Below are 24108 nucleotides of genomic sequence, written 5' to 3' on the forward strand. Positions count from 1 at the left end.
GTATTAACTCCACCAGTTACTAGTGTGTTACCTTTAAGTCACTTCAGCTCTTAGAAGCTCAATTTTATTATCTATAGAATCAGTTCAGTTCAGTTCAGTCGCTCAGTTGTGTCCTACTCTTTGCGACCCCATGAATCGCAGCACACCAGGCCTACCTGTTCATCACCATCTCCCGGAGTTCACTCAGACTCACGTCCATCGAGTCCGTGATGCCATCCAGCCATCTAATCCTCGGTCGTCCCCTTCTCCTCCTGCCCCCAATCCCTCCCAGCGTCAGAGTCTTTTCCAATGAGTCAACTCTTCACATGAGGTGGCCAGAGTACTGGAGTTTCAGCTTTAGCATCATTCCTTGCAAAGAAATCCCAGGGTTGATCTCCTTCAGAATGGACTGGTTGGATCTCTTTGCAGTCCAAGGGACTCTCAAGAGTCTTCTCCAACACCACACTTCAAAAGCATCAATTCTTCTCAGCTCAGCTTTCTTCACAGTCCAACTCTCACATCCATACATGACCACTGGAAATACCATAGCCTTGACTAGACGGACCTTTGTTGGCAAAGTAATGTCTCTGCTATTGAATATGCTATCTAGATCGGTCATAACTTTCCTTCCAAGGAGTAAGCATCTTTTAATCTCATGGCTGCAGTCACCATCTGCAGTGATTTTGGAGCCCCCGAAAATAAAGTCTGACACTGTTTCCCCATCTATTTCCCATGAAGGGATGGGACCAGATACCATGATCTTCGTTTTCTGAATGTTGAGCTTTAAGCCAACTTTTTCACTCTCCTCTTTCACTTTCATCAAGAGGCTTTTGAGTTCCTCTTCACTTTCTGCCATAAGGGTGGTGTCATCTGCATATCTGAGGTTATTGATATTTCTCCCAGCAATCTTGATTCCAGCTTGTGTTTCTTCCAGTCCAGCGTTTCTCATGATGCACTCTGCATATAAGTTAAATAAACAGGGTGACGATGTACAGCCTTGACATACCCCTTTTCCTATTTGGAACCAGTCTGTTGTTCCATGTCCAGTTCTAACTGTTGCTTCCTGAACTGCATATAGGTTTCTCAGGAGGCAGGTCAGGTGGTCTGGTATTCCCATTTCTTTCAGAATTTTCCACAGTTTCTTGTGATCCACATAGTCAAAGGCTTTGGCATAGTCAATAAGGCAGAAATAGATGTTTTTCTGGAACTCTCTTGCTTTTTCCATGATCCAGTGGATGTTGGCAATTGGATCTCTGGTTCCTCTGCCTTTTCTAAAACCAGCTTGAACATCTGGAAGTTCACGGTTCACGTATTGCTGCAGCCTGGCTTGGAGAATTTTGAGCATTACTTTACTAGCATGTGAGATGAATGCAATTCTGTGGTAGTCTGAGCATTCTTTGGCATTGCCTTTCTTTGGGATTGGAATGAAAACTGACCTTTTCCAGTCCTGTGGCCACTGCTGAGTTTTCCAAATTTGCTGGCATATTGAGTGCAGCACTTTCACAGCATCATCTTTCAGGATTTGAAACAGCTCAACTGGAATTCCATCACCTCCACTAGCTTTGTTCGTAGTGATGCTTTCTAAGGCCTACTTGACTTCACATTCCAGGATGTCTGGCTCTAGGTGAGTGATCACACCATCGTGATTATCTTGGTCGTGAAGCTCTTTTTTGTATAGTTCTTCTGTGTATTCTTGCCACCTCTTCTTAATATCTTCTGATTCTGTTAGGTCCATACCATTTCTGTCTTTTATTGAGCCCATCTTTGTGTGAAATGTTCCGTTGGTATCTCTAATTTCTTGAAGAGATCTCTAGTCTTTCCCATTCTGTTGTTTTCCTCTATTTCTTTGCATTGATCACTGAGGAAGGCTTTCTTTTCTCTCCTTGCTATTGTTTGGAATCCTGCATTCAGATGCTTATATATTTCCTTTCCTCCTTTGCTTTTTGCTTCTCTTCTTTTCACAGCTATTTGTAAGGCCTCCCCAGACAGCCATCTATGTACAGACAGATACTGTACATAGAAAACCCTAAAAATACTATCGGAAAATTACTAGAGCTAATCAGTGAATTTAGCAAAGTTGCAGGATACAAAATCAATACACAGAAATCACTTGCATTTCTATATACTAACAATGAAAAATCAGAAAGAGAAATTAAGAAATCAATTCCATTCACCATTGCAACAAAAATAATTAAATATCTAGGAATAAACTTACCTAACGAGACAAAAGAACTGTACACAGAAAATTATAAGACACAAATGAAAGAAATCAAAGATGACATAAACAGATGGAGAGATAGTCCATGTTCCTGGGTAGGAAGAATCAATATTGTGAAAACGACTGTACTTCTAAATACAATCTACAGATTCAATGTGATCCCTATCAAATTACCGATGGCATTTTTCACAGAACTAGAACAAAAAATTTCACAATTCATATGGAAACACTGCTGCTGCTGCTGCTGCTAAGTGGCTTCAGTCGTGTCTGACTCTGTGCGACTCCATAGACGGCAGCCCATCAGGCTCCCCATCCCTGGGATTCTCCAGGCAAGAACACTGGAGTGGGTTGCCGTTTCCTTCTCCAATGCATGAAAGTGAAAAGTGAAAGTGAAGTCGCTCAGTCGTGTCCGACTCTTAGCGACCCCATGGACTGCAGCCTACCAGGCTCCTCCTCCATGAGACCCCAAATAGCCAAAGCAGTCTTGAGAAAGAAGAATGGATCTGGAGGAATCAACCTTTCTGACTTCAGATTATACTACAAAGCTATAGTCATCAAGACAGTATGGTACTGGTACAAAAACAGAAATATAGACCAATGGAACAAGATAGAAAGCCCAGAAATTAACCCATGCACCTATAGGTACCTTATTTTTGACAAAGCAAGCAAGAATATACATTGGGACAAAGAAAGCCTCTTCAATAAATGGTGCTGGGAAAACTGGACAGCTTCATGTAAAAGAATGAAATTAGAACACTTCTTAACACCATACAAAAGGTAAACTGAAAATGGATTAAAGACCTAAATGTAAGACCAGAAACTATAAAACTCTTAGAGTTATAAACTCTTGGAAGTTTTTAGTGGCTCCACCGTCAGTACTTTGTTGTTTGTTTCTGGAAACAGACGGGGTAGAACTTCCACCACCAATTCTCAACCCCCACCCCCACCCCTAACACACACACACACACACACACAGGAACTCACATACACTTTTCACCTTTATTCTGGCTTTGAATCTCAACTCTGCAGGCTCTTGAACTTCTTCAAATATAGATGCTCTCCAAGATTCAGGCCTCAGCCGTCTCATCTCTGCTGTTACACTCTCACTTGGCAGTTTCTTCTACTCTCATTCAGTGGTGAAGAATCTGCCTGAAATACAGGAGCCACAGGAGATGCCAGTTTGATCCCTGGGTCGGGAAGATCCCCTGGAGGAGGAAATGGCAACCCACTCCAGTATTCTTGCTTAGAAAATTCTATGGGCAGAGGAGCCTGGCGGGCTACAGTCCATGGGGCCGTGAAGAGTCAGGCATGATTGAGTGACTCAACCACCATACCAAAAATGATTGTTTGACTATCTATAAAAAGCAAAAAGAAAAATAACAGTGACTTCAACAGGAAGTTGGTTTCTATGTCACGTATATATAAAGCATCACAATAAGCTATTCAGGGCTCTTGTGGCAGTCCATAGATTTTTCAGGAACCTGCAAACTCCTTCCAGCATACTGGTCTGCCATTTCTAGAGTTAGATCCTTGTCCTCAATGTCCAGTGTGGCAGCTTGAGCACCAGCCATCACATCTGCATTGCTAAAACCAGGAAAGGCAGAAGAATATGATCTGTTCCTTTTAAGTAGATTTCCCAGACATACCATACACCCCTACTGGTTACCTTTTGTGTGTTGGATCATAGTTTCATGGATTTGGCCAAATGCAAGGAAATAATGAGAAACGTTGTCTTTTAGCTATATTGCAATGTACTTGGCTAAAATTTGCGCTTCTCTGTCAATTTGAGAGAGAGGGGTAGAGGGCCAAACATGGCTTCAGTGATCAACTCTGGAGTAACAACTTAAAATCTGTCTCTAGACTTGACTTGCTTATAAGTGTAAATTCTCATTTCCAACCGTTGCTTGATTTCTCTACTAACTTACCATATCCAAAGCAAAAATCACTCACTGAATCTATTCATAGAAGAATAAATGGCTGCTGTTGCCCTGGAGTCCACTCATACACTCAACAGGGTTGTGAGACTGTGAGATGAAGGCTGTCTGCATACAGAGTGACACCTAGCCTCCTCATTGGGCGTTTCAAATTCCTCTGTACACTGTCCTCTATCTACTTTTCCAGCCTCATTTCCCACCACACCCAAGCAAACTCACTAACCTCCGGGGGTTCTGGACAGTGGATAATTCTCTATACCTAAACCATCCTTCTGTAACTTGATGCTTTTGTTTATTCTGTATCCTCAGCCTCTAATGTTCTTTATTTTCATCTTTCTTTAGCCAAGTCGTATGCATTCTTCAAGGCCAGCTGGAAACACCACCTTTTCCTTGAAGCCTTGTCTGGGCTTTGGAATTAATGTTAATCCTTCTTCAGTCTATTCAGTAGCATGTTGCTTGTCATACTTTTTTGTGCCTTTTACATTATACCTTGTCTCATAATTATTTGTGCACCTAACTATTTCTCACGCTAGACTAGAATCTCATTGAAGGAAGGGATCACAGACACACACAGGATCTAGCACTGGTTTTTTTTTTACATGCATTGGGTTGGCCTTTAAGCTCATTCAGGTTTTTCCATAAGACATAACAGAAAAACTGGAACAAACTTCTTGACCAGCCCAGTAGTATGTGGTTAACTCATGTAAGTTGAACCAATGGATGTTAACATGAAAGTAGGTGCTACAATTAATCAGTCCTGCCCGGAGCTCAAAGGATGTGATCTTTCTCTCAGAGAGAAGATGCCCCCTCAGAGGCAAACACACAGTGGTCAGTCCCAACATGAAAGGCAGATCTGGGTTCAGTTCCTAGGTCTTCCACTTGCCTACCAGTTAACCATGGTCAAATTACTTAATATCCCTGAACCTTATTTTTTTTCAGTTTGTAAAATGGAGAGATTAATAACTAATTCACAATGCTCTTATTATTTAATGCCAACAAATGTAAAGTACCTGCTCTAATGTCTAGGCAATCGCAGGTGCTCAGTAACTGTGAGTTTCTCTCCTCGTTTCCTCTTCCTTTTGAACCCACACTAGCAGATAATAGATAGACTAAGGCATCATTACCTGGAAAAAAAGAACATATAATTGGTATTTTCATGTCATATGTCAGAAAAGACTGACTGAAGACAACAATGAAATTAAGACAATTTAAACCTGTAACAGTTCAGTTTTATCAAAACAACATTACTGGCTTAAAGCCACAAGAGTATCAAATGTATCAGATTTTGAAAACAACCAAAGGACTGGGGAAAGGGAGGGAAGGAGAGAGAGCAAGGGCAGGGAGACATAAGAAATCCCTGCGGGAGACCGGTCTCAGTAAGGGACTGCCTCTAGAGCCAGTTTAGAGAAGTCATGAACTTTGTGAGTCTACCGTGAAATTACAAAAGCCCCTATCTCCGTGGATCATCAAATGAATTGCTTCACTCAAATACATATTTCTTTGCCTACCTTATAAATTTCATATCCTTCCCCCGCTCGATGTCAGTAACGCCATCTTCCCTAACTGATTAAATGGATTTGAAAACGGCCCCTTGTGGATATTCCTTCCTGCCAGAATGGATCTAAATCTGTCCTCAGCAATGAGCCTCTTTCTTGCCAAACAGTCTACCTTGATTAACTTCACAACAAGTTGGTTCCCTTAGGATGCTCACCCATCTGTAAAGCAGGAAATCTTGCTCCCTACTACCCCAAATTAGCCGTCTGTGTGGCATTTCTTCAAAACCCAATTCCTGCTTTCTTTTGGCAATTTTGGTGAGTATCAGGCATTCATTTCGCCTAATTATTCCACTGCCAGTTGCTGTAATACCTAAATCTAAGTGATGAAATACCTGTAAGCCACTTTTATGGGCTTTGTTATCATTTCCAACCTTCGATTCGAGGCAAAAAGTACTCCAGCCAAATGTGTGGCCATGATGGACAGCCTAGAGATTGGTATTTCCTTGACACCTGTATCAGATACCCCTGCCAAAATCAGAGGTGATGGGAAGTTCCTAAAGACAGATGAAATTCCCGCCTTAAAAGTTATTGCCAAGAGCTTAGGTCACAAGACCTTTTCTTTTGCTCTGTGCCTCAACCCCTGGCATCATCAAGAACAGCTTGCGTTCTTACAAAGCATGAGATCCAAACCCTCCATTATCATTCAGAGTTGGCAACGCGGGGTGTCCTCCACATATTGTACAGCTTCTACTGCTGCATTTAGTAAACTCCTTGACGGCTCAGGGGTAGAAAACCCATTTGTGATGCAGGACACACAGTGCCTGCAATGCACAAGATGCAGGTTCAGTCCCTGGGTTAGAAAGCTCCCCTGGCGAAGGAGATGGCAACACACTCCAATATTCTTGCCCGGGAAATCCCTGGAAGGCTACAGTCCACGGGGATGCAAGAGTCGGACACGACTTCTTGGCTAAACAACAAAACTGCTGCTGCTGCTAAGTCGCTTCAGTTGTGTCCGACTCCACGCAGCCCCGTAGACGGCAGCCCACCAGGCTCCCCCGTCCCTGGGATTCTCCAGGCAAGAACACTGGAGTGGGTTGCCATTTCCTTCTCCAATGCATGAAAATGAAAAGTCAAAGTGAAGTTGCTTAGTCGTGTCCGACCCTCAGCGACCCCATGGACTGCAGCCTATCAGGCTCCCCCGTCCATGAGATTTTCCAGCAACAAAACTAGACATATATTGTGTAAAGGCAGAAATACCATCTTACTTTTTTACCTCAGCACTGAACACAGTAGTGAGGGAGTTTAAGAATCACTTAAAACACTGTGGGACCCAGGTGAGAAGGAGAGCAGAGGGGATTTTTTTCCAAGGCAGTCCCCAGGCAATGTTGCTGCTGCTGCTAAGTTGCTTCAGTCGTGTCCGACTCTGTGCAACCCCATAGACGGCAGCCCACCAGGCTCTGCCATCCTTGGGATTCTCCAGGCAAGAGCACTGGAGTGGGTTGCCATTTCCTTCTCCAATGCATGAAAGTGAAAAGTCAAAGTGAAGTCGCTCAGTCGTGCCCGACTCTTAGCGACCCCATGGACTGCAGCCCACCAGGCTCCTCCGTCCATGGGATTTTCCAGTCAAGAGTACTGGAGTGGGGTGCCAGTGCCTTCTCCGCCAGGCAATGTTATGATCACTGAAAAATGGGACCATGGGATGGGAAAGGATAGTCATGGCTTCACATTACAGGCTGATGATTAGAGCGTGGATCTCACTGGCTCGAAGGGCCACTCGCCAGGGCTCAGTCTAGCAGCCTGCATTGTTCTCCCCTCTAGCTTCTCAGCCAGACGTCTTCCCTGGCATCATCCAAGCTTACCTTCCGCTGGGTGCCGACTATGCTCGGAATAACTAGCGTGGTCAAGTTCATCTCATGCTTTCCTGCCCAGTTTATACACTTCAATCAGACGTGATTGGCCAACTAAAGGGTTTCCCTTTGGCTTCTTTATCAAGCACAGCCTTGGCTAACGTGAAAAATGGTGTCAAGCTGCAATTTCTCATTCCTTCCTCCTCTCATTAGAAGGACTTTCTCCCCCTGTCAGATTCCTCTCAGTCCACACACACGCTCCACTCGATGTGCTCCGCAGCTTTCTCTTGTTCTCTTAGAAAGTTTTGACATTCTAACAAGAAAATTTTTCTTCTTCAAAGGAACTGTCTTCTGCCTGTCGATATAAACAACCTCTGAGAACAGAAAAGGGTCCTCTCCTCACAATACACGCGATAAATATCTGTTGAAATGCATTCTGTAATGTGATTTGTTCTCTCTCATTGAGAGAACTGGTCACAGTTCCATCCTGCAGAGTTCTCCAGGTAGAGTTTGAAACACCCTGGAGTATCTCTAGTTATTTCAGAGAGGCATTGCTCACCTGTCCCAAAATGCTCCAAGGAGAATTTTCATCAAGCATCCATTTTGAAAACAAATGAACCTCTATGGGAATTGGAGGTGGGTTTGGGGGTGTCCTAGCATAAATAAAAGAACAGAGAGATTTCGCTTCAGGGTGCTTGGGAATAATGTACTAGGTTGAAGATTTTTCACGCTGTGATTTAAGGAATCCCGGGTTCTTCTTAGGGGCCTTTGGGCTGCTGTGCAGTTGAAGTAGAAGAGACGCCAGAGTTCCGTTTTGCCTCCCCTGTTTTCAGTCAGAGGTTTAATTATTAGGTTTCCAGAAACCTTCTTTTAAAGGAAAAAAAAAAGTTTTTTATTCTGGTAATAAAACTTTGCACGTAGATTGCAGTGAGCGAGATGGACAGACAGACAGATTCTGGCCAAAGTAAACATCTGGAACCCCTGCCCACCCTGGCCAAGGCATCATCATTGGATCACTCCCTCAGCCTGCTCCCTGGGTCTCAGCATCGACGCTTGCCCAGTGCGCTTCTGCCTGACCCACTTTCCACTTTACATCCAGAAAGATGTTTCCAGTGCCTATCTGATCAACTCACTATCCTTTTAAATTCTCTAATGGCCTCCCAATGCCTAGAAGAGGAGAAAGTGTGTTTCACAAGGTCCCTCTGGGTCCCAGCCTCTCCTTTGCTCTCTGGTCTCATTTTGGGCCATCCAGGATGTTGTCTTCCTTCAGGCTCCCTGCTGCTCTTTCTTCCTCGGGAGTGCCTGGATGCCTGTTCCCTTCGCCTACCTCTGCTCATCCTGCAGGTCTCAGGTTAGACAGTTCCTCCTGGAAGCCTGCCTAACCCATTCTCCCCAGAGTAGGCTGTTTCTCCCCACTGACTACTCTCATGGGTTATTTGCCCATCTGCTTTTTAAGATATATCATACTGGTGATTATTTCTTTCACATCTGTCTTTCCTCAGTTTCATAGGAGCACCTTGTTTTACTTGTTCACCGCTAAAACCCCAGTACTTACTATAATGCCTGGCACGTAATAGGTGTTTATTAACTGTGGCTGGAATGAATGCATGGCATCGCAATCTAAAAGTTGTGTGTGTTGACTATTTTAGAGCAGTTCCACAGGACTCTCTGATTGCTTTACCAAATGGAATGAGAAAAGCTTTAGGAAAAGCAAGCCATCGCCCAACACTCTGGCCCACAGGAAACGCCTCTATCGCGTAATTCCAATAGAAGCACAAGCCCCAGGCCTGTCACTTAGGAAGAGCCAGATAAGTGTTAAATAGATAAATTGATACTAAAAATGAAAAATGGTACTTCACCCCATAGAAGTTGAGTTGTAACATAGTTTTCTGTGCCAGTACATATTATTCTTGCCGTTTTCTGCATGAGACACCATATTGTAGTATGGTGTTTTGCATATGTTACCTCATTTCAACCCAACAGCGTCTAATAGGGAGTGTCTTTAGTCAGTTCAAGCTGCTGCAACAAAGAACCACAGACTTATCAACATCAGAGGAAAGGAGACTGGAAGTCTGAAATCAGGGCACCAGCACAGTTGAAGGCCCTCTTCTGGGTTTCAGTTTCCTAATTTGTCTTCATATCCTTGTATGGTAGAGAAAGAAAGAAAAAGCAAAGTCTCTCATGACTTTTAAGGGTGCTAATCCACCCTCATGACCATATCTAATTCTAATCACCCCACAAAGGACCCGCTTTGGAGGGTAAGTTTTCAACATACACGTTTTGTTGGGGACACAAACGTTCAGCCCATGGCAGGCAGAAATTAGTCTTCACCCAATAAGAAACAGAATTTAAGGACCCTGACTATAGCCACAGAGCAAGTAGATGGTACAGCTGAGAAGTCTCCCAGATCTGGCCAATACTTTCCATTATCCTGGTGCCTGGTGTGTAGTAGGTGTTCAATAGATGAATGAATGAATAACTTAACATGCAGTGCATGGAAAATGCTCTAGCATGGAGACTTCAGTGCTAAAGTTAAAAGCTTGTGCTGTTGAAATGAATTCTAACAATATTCACAGAATCTGTAAATACTAAAAGTATAAACACTAATATTCTGTATATTGTTAGTTCCTTTTTCTTTCCCTAAATTCCTGCACTACCGGCCAAGGCTGGGACATTCCCTGTAGACGTTTCATTCAATTAAGCAGAACTGCTGGAAAGAACTTCCTGAGCAAGTCAGGCTATGGCACAGTATTTGGCCTGACAGCACTTTGCAGTCATTGAGCAGAGAGTACCACAGGGGTTTGCAAATGTGTACAGGAAGAAGAGAGAAAGGCAGGGTGACCCTACCTGACCCATGATAAATAACAACACAATAGCGATAAATATGTGTATATATGTGCATATACTGATATGGAGGGCCTTTCATCCTTAATTCATCAGTTCTCACAACTGTCAGATGGTTCCTACCACGTTTCAGTGAATCTCGCTGAATTCACTGTCACTGATTGTAAGACGCACATGTGTGTCACAAAGAAAGCAAAGATGCTGTCCATTAAGTTATGGATACAAGGTGGCATTGATGGTAGGATACATCCTAACTTTTGAGATATGAGGATGAAAAAAGGGTACATCTTAAAATTAATAAAATACAGTATTTTAAATCCCATTTTACACATGAAGCAACCCAAAGAGGTGAAGTCACGCTCCCAGGATCACAGAATGTGGGTTTCAAATTCGATCCAGTTCAATGTAGCCTCCTGTTGTGAACACCTCCTCCTCTGTGCTCTGTGGGAGAGACACAAAGACAAAAGAGACACTGTCCTAATCCTGAGGGGCTGAGCTGTCCAGCAGGGACATAGGCTCCTGGGCCAATCAACTAAGATGCCACCTGCTAAGTGCAGGAAGATGACCAGGTACGAGGTTGCAGCCTGGCACAGAGAGGGGAATGGATAGGCTCAGAGGGTTTCCAGGAAAGTCACGAGTCTCAAAGACTAGATTGAAATTCGTTGAATGATTTTATGCTTATTTCTTTATATTCGGTTAATGCTTCAACTTTTTGAACAACGTTAAGAAAAATTCTTGGCTGAAAAATTCCATCTGCAGTGTGTGAGTTGTAGTAGAATGTATCCCGGAGAAGACGGGAGGCTCTTCCGTGGCCCAGCTCATGTGCTTGCTTCCCAGGAGAGATCCACAAGTGGAGAGGCTCAGGGAAGAGCGTAGAGCCTTCAGGACGTGAGATCACTGTTACCGCAGCGGGGTTCCTGTTAGGGACATGCCTGCTCAGCTGGGTGGCGGGGGGCGGGGGGGCGGGGGGGGGAGGGGGGCGGTGCTGCCAAGTCTTGGCTGATAGATCTGGGAGAATCATTCCTTTGTTCATGAACTCCTTTCTGAACACATTCCGGGGGTTCCTGCTCGGACATCCTGTTGCACCTCACGATAATTCTCAGGATATTGCCTATTATGCCCGATTTTGACTAGGTTTAGGGCCTTTGCACCAGGTGTTTCTTCTTCTTAGAACACTTTCCTCAGGGCCCAGCATGACCAACTCCTTTGTCTTCATCAAGCCTCCCCTCAGATGTTTTTCTCAACGAGCCCTACCTTGAGCACCCTATTTATTTATTATTTTTTAAATTATTTTAATTGTAAAATAACTGCAATATTGTGAAGGCTTTTGCTATACATCAACATGACTCGGCCACAGGTACACATGTGTCCCCCAATCCTGAACGCCTCTCCTTCCTCCCTGCCCACCCCCCCACCCCAGGTTGTCCCCGAGCACCAGCTTTGGGCGCCTGCTTCACGCATCAAGCTTGCACCGGTCATCTGCTTCACATGTGGCAATGTCCGCGTTTCAGTGCTGCTCTCTCAACCCAGCCCACCCTCGCCTTCTCCCAGAGAGTCCAAAGTCTGTTCTTGACATCTGTGTCTGCTTTGCTGCCCTACATGTAGGATCATTGGTATCGTCTTTCTAAATTCCATATATATGAGTAAATATACAGTATTTGTCTTTCTCTTTCTGATTTACTTCACTCCGTTCAATATGCTCTAGGTTCATCCACCTCGTTAGAACTGACTCAAGGGCATTCCGTTTTATATCTGAGTAATATTCCATTGTATATATGTACTACAACTTCCTTATCCATCTGTCTGCCAATGGTTGCTTGTATGTCCTAGCTATTGTAAATAGTGCTACAGCGAACATTGGGGTACACGTGTCTCTTTCAATTCTGGTTTCTTCGGTGTGTATGCCCAGCAGTGGGATTGCTGGGTCATAAGGCAGTTCTAGTTCCAGTTTTTTAAGGAATCTCCACTCTGTTCTCCATAGTGGCTGTACTAGTTTGCATTCCCACCAACAGTGTAAGAGGGTTCCCTTTTCTCCACACCCTCTCCAGCCTTTATTGCTTGTAGACTTTGATGATGACCATTCTGCCTGGCATGAGATGATACCTCATTGTGGTTTTGGTTTGCATTTCTCTAATAATGAGTGATGTTGAGCATCTTTTCATGTGTTTGTTAGCCATCTGTAGAAATGTCTGTTTAGGTCTTTTTCCCACTTTTTGATTGGGTTGTTTGTTTTTCTGGTATTGAGCTGCGTGAGCTGCTTGTATATTTTGGAGACTAATTCTTTGTCATTTGTTTCAGATGCTATTATTTTCTCCAATTCTAAGGGCTCTGTTTTTCACCTTGTTTATAGTTTCCTTCATTGTGCATAGGCTTTTAATTAGGTCCCATTTGTTTATTTTTATTTCCATTACTCTGGGAGGTGAGTCATAGAGGGTCTTGCTTTGATTTATATCAGGCAGTGTTCTGCCTATGTTTTCCTCTAAAAGTTTTATAGTTTCTGGTCTTACATTTAGGTCTTTAATCCATTTTGAGATATTTTTGTGTAAAGTGTTCTAGTTTCATTCTTTTACACGTAACTGACCAGTTTTCCCAGCATCACTTGTTGAAGAGACTGTCTTTTCTCCATTTTTTAACTTTTGCTTCCTTTGTCAAAGATAAAATGAGCTCCCTATTTATAAATGCAGCCTTAACCACCACCACAATTCTTCCCCATCTCAAAATCCTGATACCTCTTACTTTGCTCTATTTTTAACTTATTTTGTCACTAATTAGCTACTCCTAACTTAATATACTCTTTGATTATTTATTAGGTTTATTGTTTTTTGCCCATCTTCTCTTACTAGAATATAAGCTCCATGAAGTCATGAAATTTTGTCTTGTTTTCATTCACTGATAGACCCCGAGTTCCTAGAATCATCGTTGGTACATGTTCAATAAATATTTGCTGAATGAATAAATGAGTAGCCGAATGAATATACCCCATACTCATGAAAAATGAAAGTGTTAGTTGCTCAGTTATGTCCAACTCTTTTCAATCCCATGAACTGTAGCCCACCAGGCTCCTCCGTCCATGGAATTCTCTAGGCTAGAATACTGGAGTGGGTTGCCATTCCCTTCTCCAGGGGATCGGCTGGAGTTCAATCCCTAGTCTTCCTCATTGCAAGCAGATTCTTTACTGTCTGAGCCACCAGGGAAGCCCACCCCTTACAGGTATCCTCAACCAAATATTAAGCTCCATGAGGACAGGAAGCAAGCCTCTTGTGTATTTCTGAGTCCTCAGCAAAAAACAATGATTGGCACATAATAGGCACTGTGTAAATAATGTTGCTTTCAATATTTAAATGACTGTTATCTCATGCATGTAAATTAAATCAATCCTGAACTCAGTGTTTTTCCCCAGGTGAGTAAGGAACCATCTTCTGTCATCTCTAACTGCCCTCTCTCAATAGGTGATAATAGGAGCCTTCATGGATATATATGAGATTTTGAGGTGAAGTTTTCCCTAACTCCAGATTTTCTCTTGCTTCAGTCTAGTCTGGTAGTTTCCACAGTTTTCTGAATTTCATAAACAAAGAAACTCAGTATTGGTGGAGCTGAAGTCATTATCCAGGAGTCTGGTTTTGTGGTATGTTAATTCATCACTGATCTAGATAAACTACCACTAAGGATTTGGGGTAGCTGTATGGACTATTCTTGGATGTCTTTCTCCCCTTTTTCATCTGCTCATGAGACAAATGAACTTTCTCCAACACCCTCTTCTAAGCCCAGCATCACATCAGCTGGTGTCACTTGTCAATCAGTAAATACTTAAAGTGTTTTTAGAAAGCAGAGATAGGGTTGCTTTACTTACACTCCAATGAGCAACACTAGAAGAGGGGTGGAATTTACAGGGAAGAAGATTAGATTTTAAACTCAGTGAACAAACCTAGAGCTCTTAGTGAGTACTGAAAGTCTGACACATGTAATTCTCTTAAGGACTCTGTTGGATAAGGATTCTTGCCCTTTATTTTATACCTCTGGAGATGGAGGTACAGACATGAAAATCACATGGCTGCTTAGCTGGCAGAGCCACTATTTGAACCTAGGACTATGTGAGGTCTCACTATCTTGACATACAAATTTAAATATTCTGTATATAAATTTAAATATTTAGATGATAATTGTGTATCAGCAATAAAGAAATTCCAAATCAGGATATTCTTTTTCTCTTCCATGGCAATCCACTCCAGTATTCTTGCCTGGAGGTCCCACAAACAGAAGAGCCTGGCAGGTTATAGCCCATAGGGTCACACAGAGTTGGACACAACTGAAGTGACTTAGCACACATACACTGCAAGCTTACTAATTTGTGACACTAAGGCCCTAAAAAGTAGATACCAGTTTGCTCTGCGTTTTTAGGTCAGATCAGAAATAAAAGGCTGCAGTTGGGGCTTTGTCAGCCTTTCTGAATATCTTGATTAATATATCTCAGTCTGACAAACCAAGGCCAGAACATAAAGAGCTCTTAGAACTGTCATAAACCGTGAACTGTTCATCCTAGTCATGTTCTTCTTTTCCATATTTCATTTGCTGAGTAGCCAGCTGATGGCATTTGGGGGGAAAGACAGTGGTTTTAAGATGATTAATCTCTTCCGCCTCACCCAGCCCTGAAAACTGAAGTGCCATTCGCTGTGGTCTGTCGAGCCTGCCTTTGTGCAGGTACAGATTTGCCTCTGCTTCCCTCCGATGGGGGGCCTGTCGGTCAGTGCTGCTGTGTAAACCAACCTGACAGATGATAGGACACCCTGGTAGAGATGGCAGCCTGGAATGGGCCCTGTTCCTGGAGACTCTGACGATAAGTTGTCTGAAATGATCAACTTGCAGACCTCCAGACATGTGAAATCGGCTCATGCCACATCCCTTGGGGAACTGGGAGCGCTGGAGACTCAGGAGAAACAGAGAGACAGAGAGTTGTTGCCCCCAGAAATGATGCTTCCTCCCTCATCATGATCAAAATGCCACTGCTGTGCAGAAGCCCAGACTGTGAGGACCTCTGGTTGGTGCCCAATTAGTTCCATCTTCCGTCATGACAGTGACTGCCTGGTGCCTTGGGTCCAGTAGAGATTGGCATTTTCCCAATAGCCCCCTCACATAAAAGGAAACACTGGCATGTTGAAGAGTCTCTTTAAAGAACATAAACCTGCCTTACTAGGTTATTAGTGATTAAGTGGTATAACCCATGTGATACCACAGTCCATGGCATAGAAGGTATTTACCCTTCTGTAAAATGGGAACAACGCTTGCATTTTAAGTGGCCTTTTTTTTTTAAGCTTATATTTTGTACTGGGGTATAGCCAATTAACAATGATGTGATAGTTTCAGGTGAACAGGGGACTCAGCCATACATATGCATGTATCCATCCTCCCCCAAAACCCCCTCCTATCCAGGCTGCCACATAATATTGAGAAGAGTTTCCTGTGCTATAGAGTATGTCCTTGTTGGTTATCTATTTTAAATATTACAGTGTGTACATGACCATTCCAAACTCTTAAGGGTTATCTTTTGAATCACAGATAATAAATACCCAGAACAGCACCTGACATGTTGTAGGTTTACTATGTGCCCAGCAGCCATTCAATAAACAGCAGCATCATGGTCAATGGCCTCTTAACAAGGGTTGGCAGAGGCTAGCTTGTTCCTATCCACTAGACCAATTTTGGTGGTGGTTCTCACCACCGTTTTTACTGGGGGAAGTTTAGTATTGAGATGGATGGGAGAATAAGTGCCCTTGACAGAGCTAAGTTTGGGCGTGATGACTCATCCACAGGGGTGGTGTATGGCTCCTCAAGGAGATGTGAGAAGTCATCGGTACAGAGCTGGATGTAACCCTCCACCCGGGATGGATATGCTCTGACTTGAGAGACAGAAATGGGGCACATATGTCTGTCATTTCCTACAAAAGCCAGGAAGGCCCATGCTGGGTGTCACTCAGGCCTTCCTTACCTGTTATTCCCAACTGCCCAGGCCTTTACGGGAAAGCAAGTGAACTATTGAATTTTAAGGATTACCTATGCGAGCAACTCCTGCAGCTCAAGTCCAGAAAAATAAACGACCCAATCAAAAAATGGGCCAAATAACTAAATAGACATTTCTCCAAAGAAAACATACAGATGGCTAACAAACACATGAAAAGATGCTCAACATCACTCATTATCAAAAATGCAAATCAAAACCACAATGAGGTACCATTTCACACCAGTCAGAATGGCTGTGATCCAAAAGTCTACAAGCAATATATGCTGGAGAGGGTGTGGAGAAAAGGGAACCCTCTTACACTGTTGGTGGGAATGCAAACTAGTACAGCCACTATGGAGAACAGAGTGGAGATTCCTTAAAAAACTGGAACTAGAACTGCCTTATGACCCAGCAATCCCACTGCTGGGCATACACACTGAGGAAACCAGAATTGAAAGAGACACATGTACCCCAATGTTCATCACAGCACTGTTTATAATAGCCAGGACATGGAAGCAACCTCGATGTCCATCAGCAGATGAATGGATAAGAAAGCTGTGGTACATATACACAATGGAGCATTACTCAGCCATTAAAAAGAATACATTTGAATCAGTTCTAATGAGGTGGATGAAACTGGAGCCTATTATACAGAGTGAAGTAAGCCAGAAAGAAAAACACCAATATAGTATGCTAACACATATATATGAAATTTAGAAAGATGGTGACGATAACCCTTATGTGAGACAGCAAAAGAGACTCAGATGTATAGAACAGTCTTTGGGACTCTGTGGGAGAGGGAGAGGGTGGGATGATTTGGGAGAATGGCACTGAAACATGTATAATATAATATAAGAAACAAATCACCAGTTCAGGTTTGATGCAGGATACAGGATGCTTGGGGCTGGTGCACTGGGATGACCCAGAGGGATGGTACAGGGAGGGAGGAGGGAGGGGGGTTCAGGATGAGGAACACGTGTACACCCGTGGCAGATTCATGTTGATGTATGGCAAAACCAATGTAATATTGTAAAGTAGTTAGCCTCCAATTAAAATAAATAAATTTATAAAAAAATAAAAAATGTATTAAGATTTGAAAAAAAATAAATAAAAACTTCTGAAAAAAAAAGAATTACCTATGGCAGGCATAGGTGAAAGACTGAATGACAGAAAATAACTTTTCTTGATCATCTCTTATGGGGTAGATTCTGGGGCTAGGAAGAATGTGAACCTTCCCCATCCCCATGCTCATGCAAAATAGAATTTGCAAATGTTAAAAAGCACAAAGCAGAATGAGATCAGAGTATGCGAGAAGGACACTTAACTCTCAGGGAAGGAGCTTGGGGATTGATGAGGAAGATGCCCCAGAGTGACCTGCAATGAGACACATAAACATCAGCCACGTGTCAATTTACCTTATTTCCCCAAAGCATCTTAAAGAACAAAGGCATAGGGCATAACAGCTGAAACCCACCTTGATAGCTCATGTACCCCTGGACATGTTGCTTAATTTATCGAAGTTTGTTTCCTCATCTGCAGCACAAGGCTAAAACACACATTGCAGGGCAGCGTGAGAACTGAGTGTGTGCTCAGTAAACTGCATGCGCCTCTCTCCTGATGTCTAGTCCACGGTGTCAGCGTCAAGGCAATCATCCATTGATCATGAAATCTTTGGGGATGAGATCTAAGTACTGCATTCCTGATCAGGAGCTCCAAGCTGAATTCTGCAGTCAGAGCACAGGCTTTTGATTCAGACACATCTGTCTTGTTTAAACCCTGATTCTGCCACTTACTAGCTTTTTTTCATTTCAGCACTTTGACTCTCATTTCTTTTATGAGATCCAAAACGCTTACATGGCAGGATTGTTAACAGAAATAATAACGAAGGGGATTCATTCTGTGCAGGTCTTGGGAACTTTACAGGCACCATGCCATAGCAGTATCTCCATAATGGTCTTGTGAGTTTGTGCCATCATTTATCTGCATTTGATCAATGAGAGAATGGTCATCTCTGGTTAAAGGTCATCTAAGAGGTTAAGCCACAGAGCTAAAATCACAACTAGCAATGACAGAGTCGGGACTTTAACACCCAGACCTTTCCTTTCTCCAAAGCTTGGTGTGTAACTGGTATGCTGGCTCAAACCTAGCAAATTGAGGGAGACAATGAATAGAATGTCTTTAGCACATTGTGGTGGAGAAGGCAATGTCAACCCACTCCAGTACTCTTGCCTGGAAAATCCCATGGACAGAGGAGCCTGGTAGGCTGCAGTCCATGGGGTCGCACAGAGTCGGACACAACTAAGCGACTTCACTTTCACTTTTCACTTTCATGCATTGGAGAAGGAAATGGCAACCCACTCCAGTGCTCTTGCCTGGAGAATCCCAGGGACGGAAGAGCCTGGTGGGCTGCCGTCTGTGGGGTCGCATAGAGTCGGACATAACTGAAGCAACTTAGCAGCAGCAGTAGCAGCACGTTGTGGGACACTTAAGCACAATTTCGGTCTGGTACCTAGTTCTCCACAGCCAGGTTGGCTGGCCATGAGGACAAGCATCTGCTTCACCCCTCCGTGCCTACACTTCCCCGATGGGCAAGAGGCCGCCACATGTTGAAATGCAGGAGGGGCAGGAGGGATGGGAGAGCCGTTGCATTATTCATGTCTAATTCCACTTGTCTAATGAACTTGTTAAAAGCACCCTGGGTGGAAAGTGTGCGTCTTAATGGCATTTTATAGAAGTTGCTGTGATGAATTAGCACATAAAGCAAATTAAAAGCAGCTTATCACTTTTTAAAATAGGTGACGGGGCACTGTAGCCTCTTCCTCAGATGTGATGATCCATTCATATCCAAAGGAGCCAGGAGCTGCTGAAATGTGTCAGCTGCTTGTTTTTAGGGACCTGGCAAGTCTGAATCAGTGGGATCCTAGAGAGGCAGTTTGTCCAAGATAATAGAACTCATGGAGTGTGTTGCTGATCCCAAGGGTGGGAAATCCCCCCTCAGGAATACTTGGGGGAACTTCCCTGGTGGTCCAGTGGCTAAGATTCCGTGCTCCCAACGCTGGTCCAGGTTCAATCCCTGGTCAGGGAACTAGATCCCACATGCTGCAACTAAGAGTTCCCCTGCTGCAACCAAAGATCCCACATGTTGCAACGAAGACCCAGCGCAGCCAAGTAAGTAAATGTTTTCTTGGAAAGACAACTTGGGACAAGAATGGAGCTCAGTAGAACGAGTGGGTCGGCTGCTGAGGACCTCTGGGATTGGTTTCTGCTGCCCTCCCCTTACAGACCGGGACACTGAGACTTGAAAGAAATGGAGCTTTCAAAGCGAAAGTGTTAGTTGCTCAGTTGCGTTGGACTCTGCGATCCCATGGACTGTAGCCCACCAGGCTCCTCTGTCCATGGAATTCTTCAGGCAAGAATACTGGAGTGGGTTGCCATGCCCTTCTCCAGGGGATCTTCCCAACCTGGGACTCAAACCCAGGTCTCCTGCTTTGCAGGCCAGACTCTACCAGTCTGAGTCACCAGGGGCTTTCAAAGATCATCCAAAATATTTCCATAGATCTTTCTGAAGGTCTGCCTTGTACCCAGCGCTATACTAGGTCTTGAGGATACAGAGGAGTTTTAGATATCTTTGTACACAGTCCATAAGACAGCTTCTAAGTGGCACAATTGGGACCCAGAAACTGGAATTCAAATCCCAGTGCGTTTTTCAGAATAATTATCATAGTAGTATTAGCTAGCATTTACTGAGCACTTGCTACTGCCAGGCTGTGTTACAATACTTCACATGTATTATTTCATTTAATCCTCACCACAGCTCTTCAAGGTGGCTGGTGTTATTACTAAGCCATTTTATAATTAAGAAAAGCTTGAAACCCAGAGACGTTAAGTACCTTGTTTAAGATCACAGTTCAGAAGTTGCAAACCCAAGTAGTCTAACCCTAGAGCCTGCCTTCTTGGCCACCACCTGCCAGCTTTCCTGATGGCTTTTCTACCTCCAGTCCTCACACTTTACATCCAGAAGAGCCTGGAGCCAAACTAGAGGTTTGGGGACCTTAAGATAAGGAATACAAGGGACAGGAGCTGAGCCATAAGGGAACTTCAGGGATCTGGGGGAGAAGAGGTGGTCAGCTCTGAAGGGAAGATTAGAATTTCCTGGTACAGCCAAGTCGTGGGCACTGTAATAAAATAACCAGGGATGTGCATTTTGGAGTCAGGCCTTATTCTAGGTTCAGTTTCTACCATGCATTTACTTGTGACCTGGGACAGGTTTCTGAACTTCCTGAACCTCCTCTCCCGTCTATTAAACAGAGATACTAATATTTACCATTCAGGTTGTTATGATGTCAAATGTAGGACAGTGAACACAAACGGCCAGGCCCCCTAACGTGGGCATGAATAGTGCTTGTCATCATGGTTCTCATCCTTGCCCCCTTGTCACCACCTTCACCACCTCCCAGACTGGGGTGGGGTCAGGGGGCAAGGTGGAGACCACTGAACTAGGACTTAGGACCAAGAGACCAACACTCCAGCCCCAGGTTGCTGCCTCTAAGCCACGTATCCTGTGTTAGTTGGAGGGGGCCTCACCTGGTATGACCCTCACCTGTAAAAAGGGGATACTAAGTACTGTATCCGTTGTACTTTCTTTCTGGGAATGGATTGAGGCACAAATGAGAAAGTGTATGTGAATATGGTTTCCAATCTATGGAGTGCATGTTGGGGGTCCTGAAGACAACTCCCAACTGGGAGGGCTTATCGGACTCTCATCTTCATGACTATGACTTATTGCAGAAAGTGGATACAAACTCAACTCAGCAAAAGGAAAAGAGCATGAGAGAAAATCCAGAGGAAATGAGGTGCTAGCTTCCAGGAGTCCTCTCCCAGTGAAGTCAGGAAAGACAGGCTTAATTCCTCCAGCGATTGACTGTGGCAACAGGTGTAGAACGTTGTCTACCAGGGACACTCCTAACAGACTCGGTGTCCAGGGATCGTATTTGGGGCTGCTCACACAGGCGCCCTCTCTGCCTGACACCTGCCACAATTCCAGGCTCCCAGAGGAAAGGCAAGTGTTCACCTTAAATGATCCTGTTTATTATAAGCAGTTTAGGCACAGTAAGCCATTCTTAATAGGAAATGGAAAGAAGCCTCCCAAAAGCTGAGTTCCCAAATGTCAGCCAAGGGCCATCCTTGTAAGCAGGCCTTTTTGGGGATGCAGTCTCGGGACTGGTATGCCAGTCTGTTTTTGCACAGAGTAGAACCCATAGAAAGGATGTTTATAAGTATACACTCAAGAGGGGAAAGGAGGTGTATAACAACAGCAACAACGGTTCATACTTAATGAACCATGAAGTATGGTTCATTAATGACTGTCACTTAGTGACTGTCACTGTGTGTGGGCACTTTTGTGTATGCTTTACATGCATCACGTTAGGCAGCGTTTCATCCATAGGACAATCCCGTGATAGAGGCGCTGCTATCTCCATTGCTGGCATCACTATGTTATATACGGGGGAACTGAGTCCTCAGAGGGACTTGGGAGTGTGCCTGGGCTACCAGCTATATGGCTTGTAAGAGAGAAGTACCAGGACCAGAACACAGCCCTAACAGTGTGGCCCCTGAGTCTGTTTTCTTAGCCACTATTAGACTGTATTCTGCCGGATGCATCCAGTATGTTATTTCATTAAAGCTCACAGCAGCTCCATGTGAATATAGTTATTGGACTAATTATGCGTTTAAAAAGCTGTGGTTCTGGAATGTTAACTTGCGTCTCATCAGCCAGCCAGAGAAGTGACAGAGTCAGGAGTGGGTCTCTGCCTCCTCTCAGCCCCCTTTTCCTGGCGAGGGTTTTGTGAAGTCTTTGGTAAGGAAGATGCAGATGGTTAAGGTGGAAATGAGTCATTCTAGGAGCTGAGACACCCCCCGTCACCATATTCCACCACTTGGGTACAGAGTTAATGGAAGAAGGGGCTGTGTTGCAAGTAATTCAGCTTTTCCTGCAGTATTTGAGGGCTGATGCCTTCAACTCAGTTGGGTTGCCACAACAGTAGATGTGACGTTTCTTTCATGAGATGGGGGAAAAGAAAGAAAAAGAATCACACTCAGTCCTCAGTGATTTTAGACAAATCTGTCCACCAGGTCTAGCTAGCTTTGCTTGCATAGTGGCTACACTCTAAGAAAATTGTTAGAATAGAATCAAAGGGGAAATAAACAGGAACATGGCAACGCCTGCTTCTCCGGGGAAATCGCAGGTGGTGTGTGTGTGGCGATGGTTGGTGGGAGATAGAGGAAGAGGTGGACAGGGTAGGACTTGGGACAAACTGTCAGCTGCTCGGGGGCAAGAGCTAAGGTCTTGGTCATCATTTAATTCTGCTTCCAACTCCTTTACCCGACCAGTCATGCATATTGCAGTGTTAGGCTTAGCAAAGTCTCAGTGAAGACTCTTTAGTGGGGAAAACATGATACATACAGCAAGAATTACAATTCAGAGTGATAAATGCAATGATGAGGTAGGCTTGGTATTCTGTGGAAGTAGTTTGATCCATCTGAGAAGATTTGTCCATCACGCAAAATGCTGCATTCAGAAAGATGCCCTTCATTCTCTGCATTATTTCCTTCTTTATAGTGATTTATAAAATTTGATTGTAGTGAGAGAGAAAAAAAATCTCAGTAAGGTCCTAACCTACCTTTACCATCTTCCATTGTCACCTTGTTGCCTGTGACGATCTCCAAGAAGCAGTATCCCAGGGTTTTTTAATATTTTTTTTTATTGTGGCAAAGTCACATAATATGAAACATACTATTTTAGCCATATTTAACTGTACAGGTCAGAGGCACTAAGTGCATTCAGATTGTTGTGCAGTTCTTACCACCATCCATCTCCTGAATTGTTCACCTTTCTGAAATGAAAACTCTTTTCCCGTTCGACACTAACTCCCCATTCCCCCTCCTCTCTCTCCTCTCCCTGGAGTCTGGCATCTACCAGTGAGCAGAACACCAGGTTAAGGGCCCTAATGGGCTGCCCTTGCAACCTCCAGGAGAAGTAAGAAGTAACCTTGATTTGTGACCAAAGCAGTGGGATCATTGACTGGGATTCCAGGGGTTAGTCCTGGGAGGGGTTACCCAGCGGCCAGTGGGTTCTCAGGACAAGAGTGAATAATCGAAATGATGAATCCAAGATCTGAGCTGCCAGAGATTCCTAACACTGTTCTCTTATGTCATTTCTTCCAGAGCCATGTTTGACTATGACAAAAGCAAGGACAGTGGGCTGCCAAGTCAAGGACTTAGTTTTAAATACGGAGATATTCTCCACGTTATCAACGCCTCTGATGACGAGTGGTGGCAAGCCAGGAGGGTCACGCTGGAGGGCGACAGTGAAGAGATGGGAGTCATCCCCAGCAAGCGGAGGTAAGGAGGGCCTGCCGATCCTGAGGATTTGCTGTTCACCTCCCCGGGGGTGTGAAGGGGAGGGGAGATGCAGACGTGGCAGACCATTCCCAGGATGTGTTTGCGTGGGTTAGTCAGTCTGCACAGAAATTGTCAGCGGGGTCGGGGACACAGATTAAATATTCTCACTCTTCTCATGTTAGGTTTTTACCCACACTGGTACCCATGATACGGCATAAAGCAAGAAAGAGGATCTGCTTATTCTGCCTTCCTAAAACTTGCCGGCTTTCATATGGTCAGGGGTATGCTTATCAGCCTGTATGCTGACTTACAGACTTGGAGGGGTTACTCCAGAGGTTCATCATTTACTGGGTTACTTTATAGAAAGTCCAGGTTAAAGACAAGTAAAATAGAA

General features: G+C 44.0%; 1 protein-coding gene across 2 annotated transcripts in view; it reads left to right on the top strand.

Moving 5' to 3' along the window:
- The window catches only part of DLG2 (discs large MAGUK scaffold protein 2), a 1427480-nt gene that overhangs the window by 1327680 nt on the left and 75692 nt on the right, over positions 1–24108 (top strand). For both annotated transcript variants that reach the window (XM_052662441.1, XM_052662442.1), the window contains one exon: positions 23538–23714. In XM_052662441.1, coding sequence (XP_052518401.1) covers positions 23538–23714 — 177 coding nt within the window. The remainder of the gene's footprint in view (positions 1–23537; positions 23715–24108) is intronic.

The sequence above is a fragment of the Budorcas taxicolor genome, chromosome 25 (assembly GCF_023091745.1).
Source record: "Budorcas taxicolor isolate Tak-1 chromosome 25, Takin1.1, whole genome shotgun sequence".
Taxonomy (NCBI): domain Eukaryota; kingdom Metazoa; phylum Chordata; class Mammalia; order Artiodactyla; family Bovidae; genus Budorcas; species Budorcas taxicolor.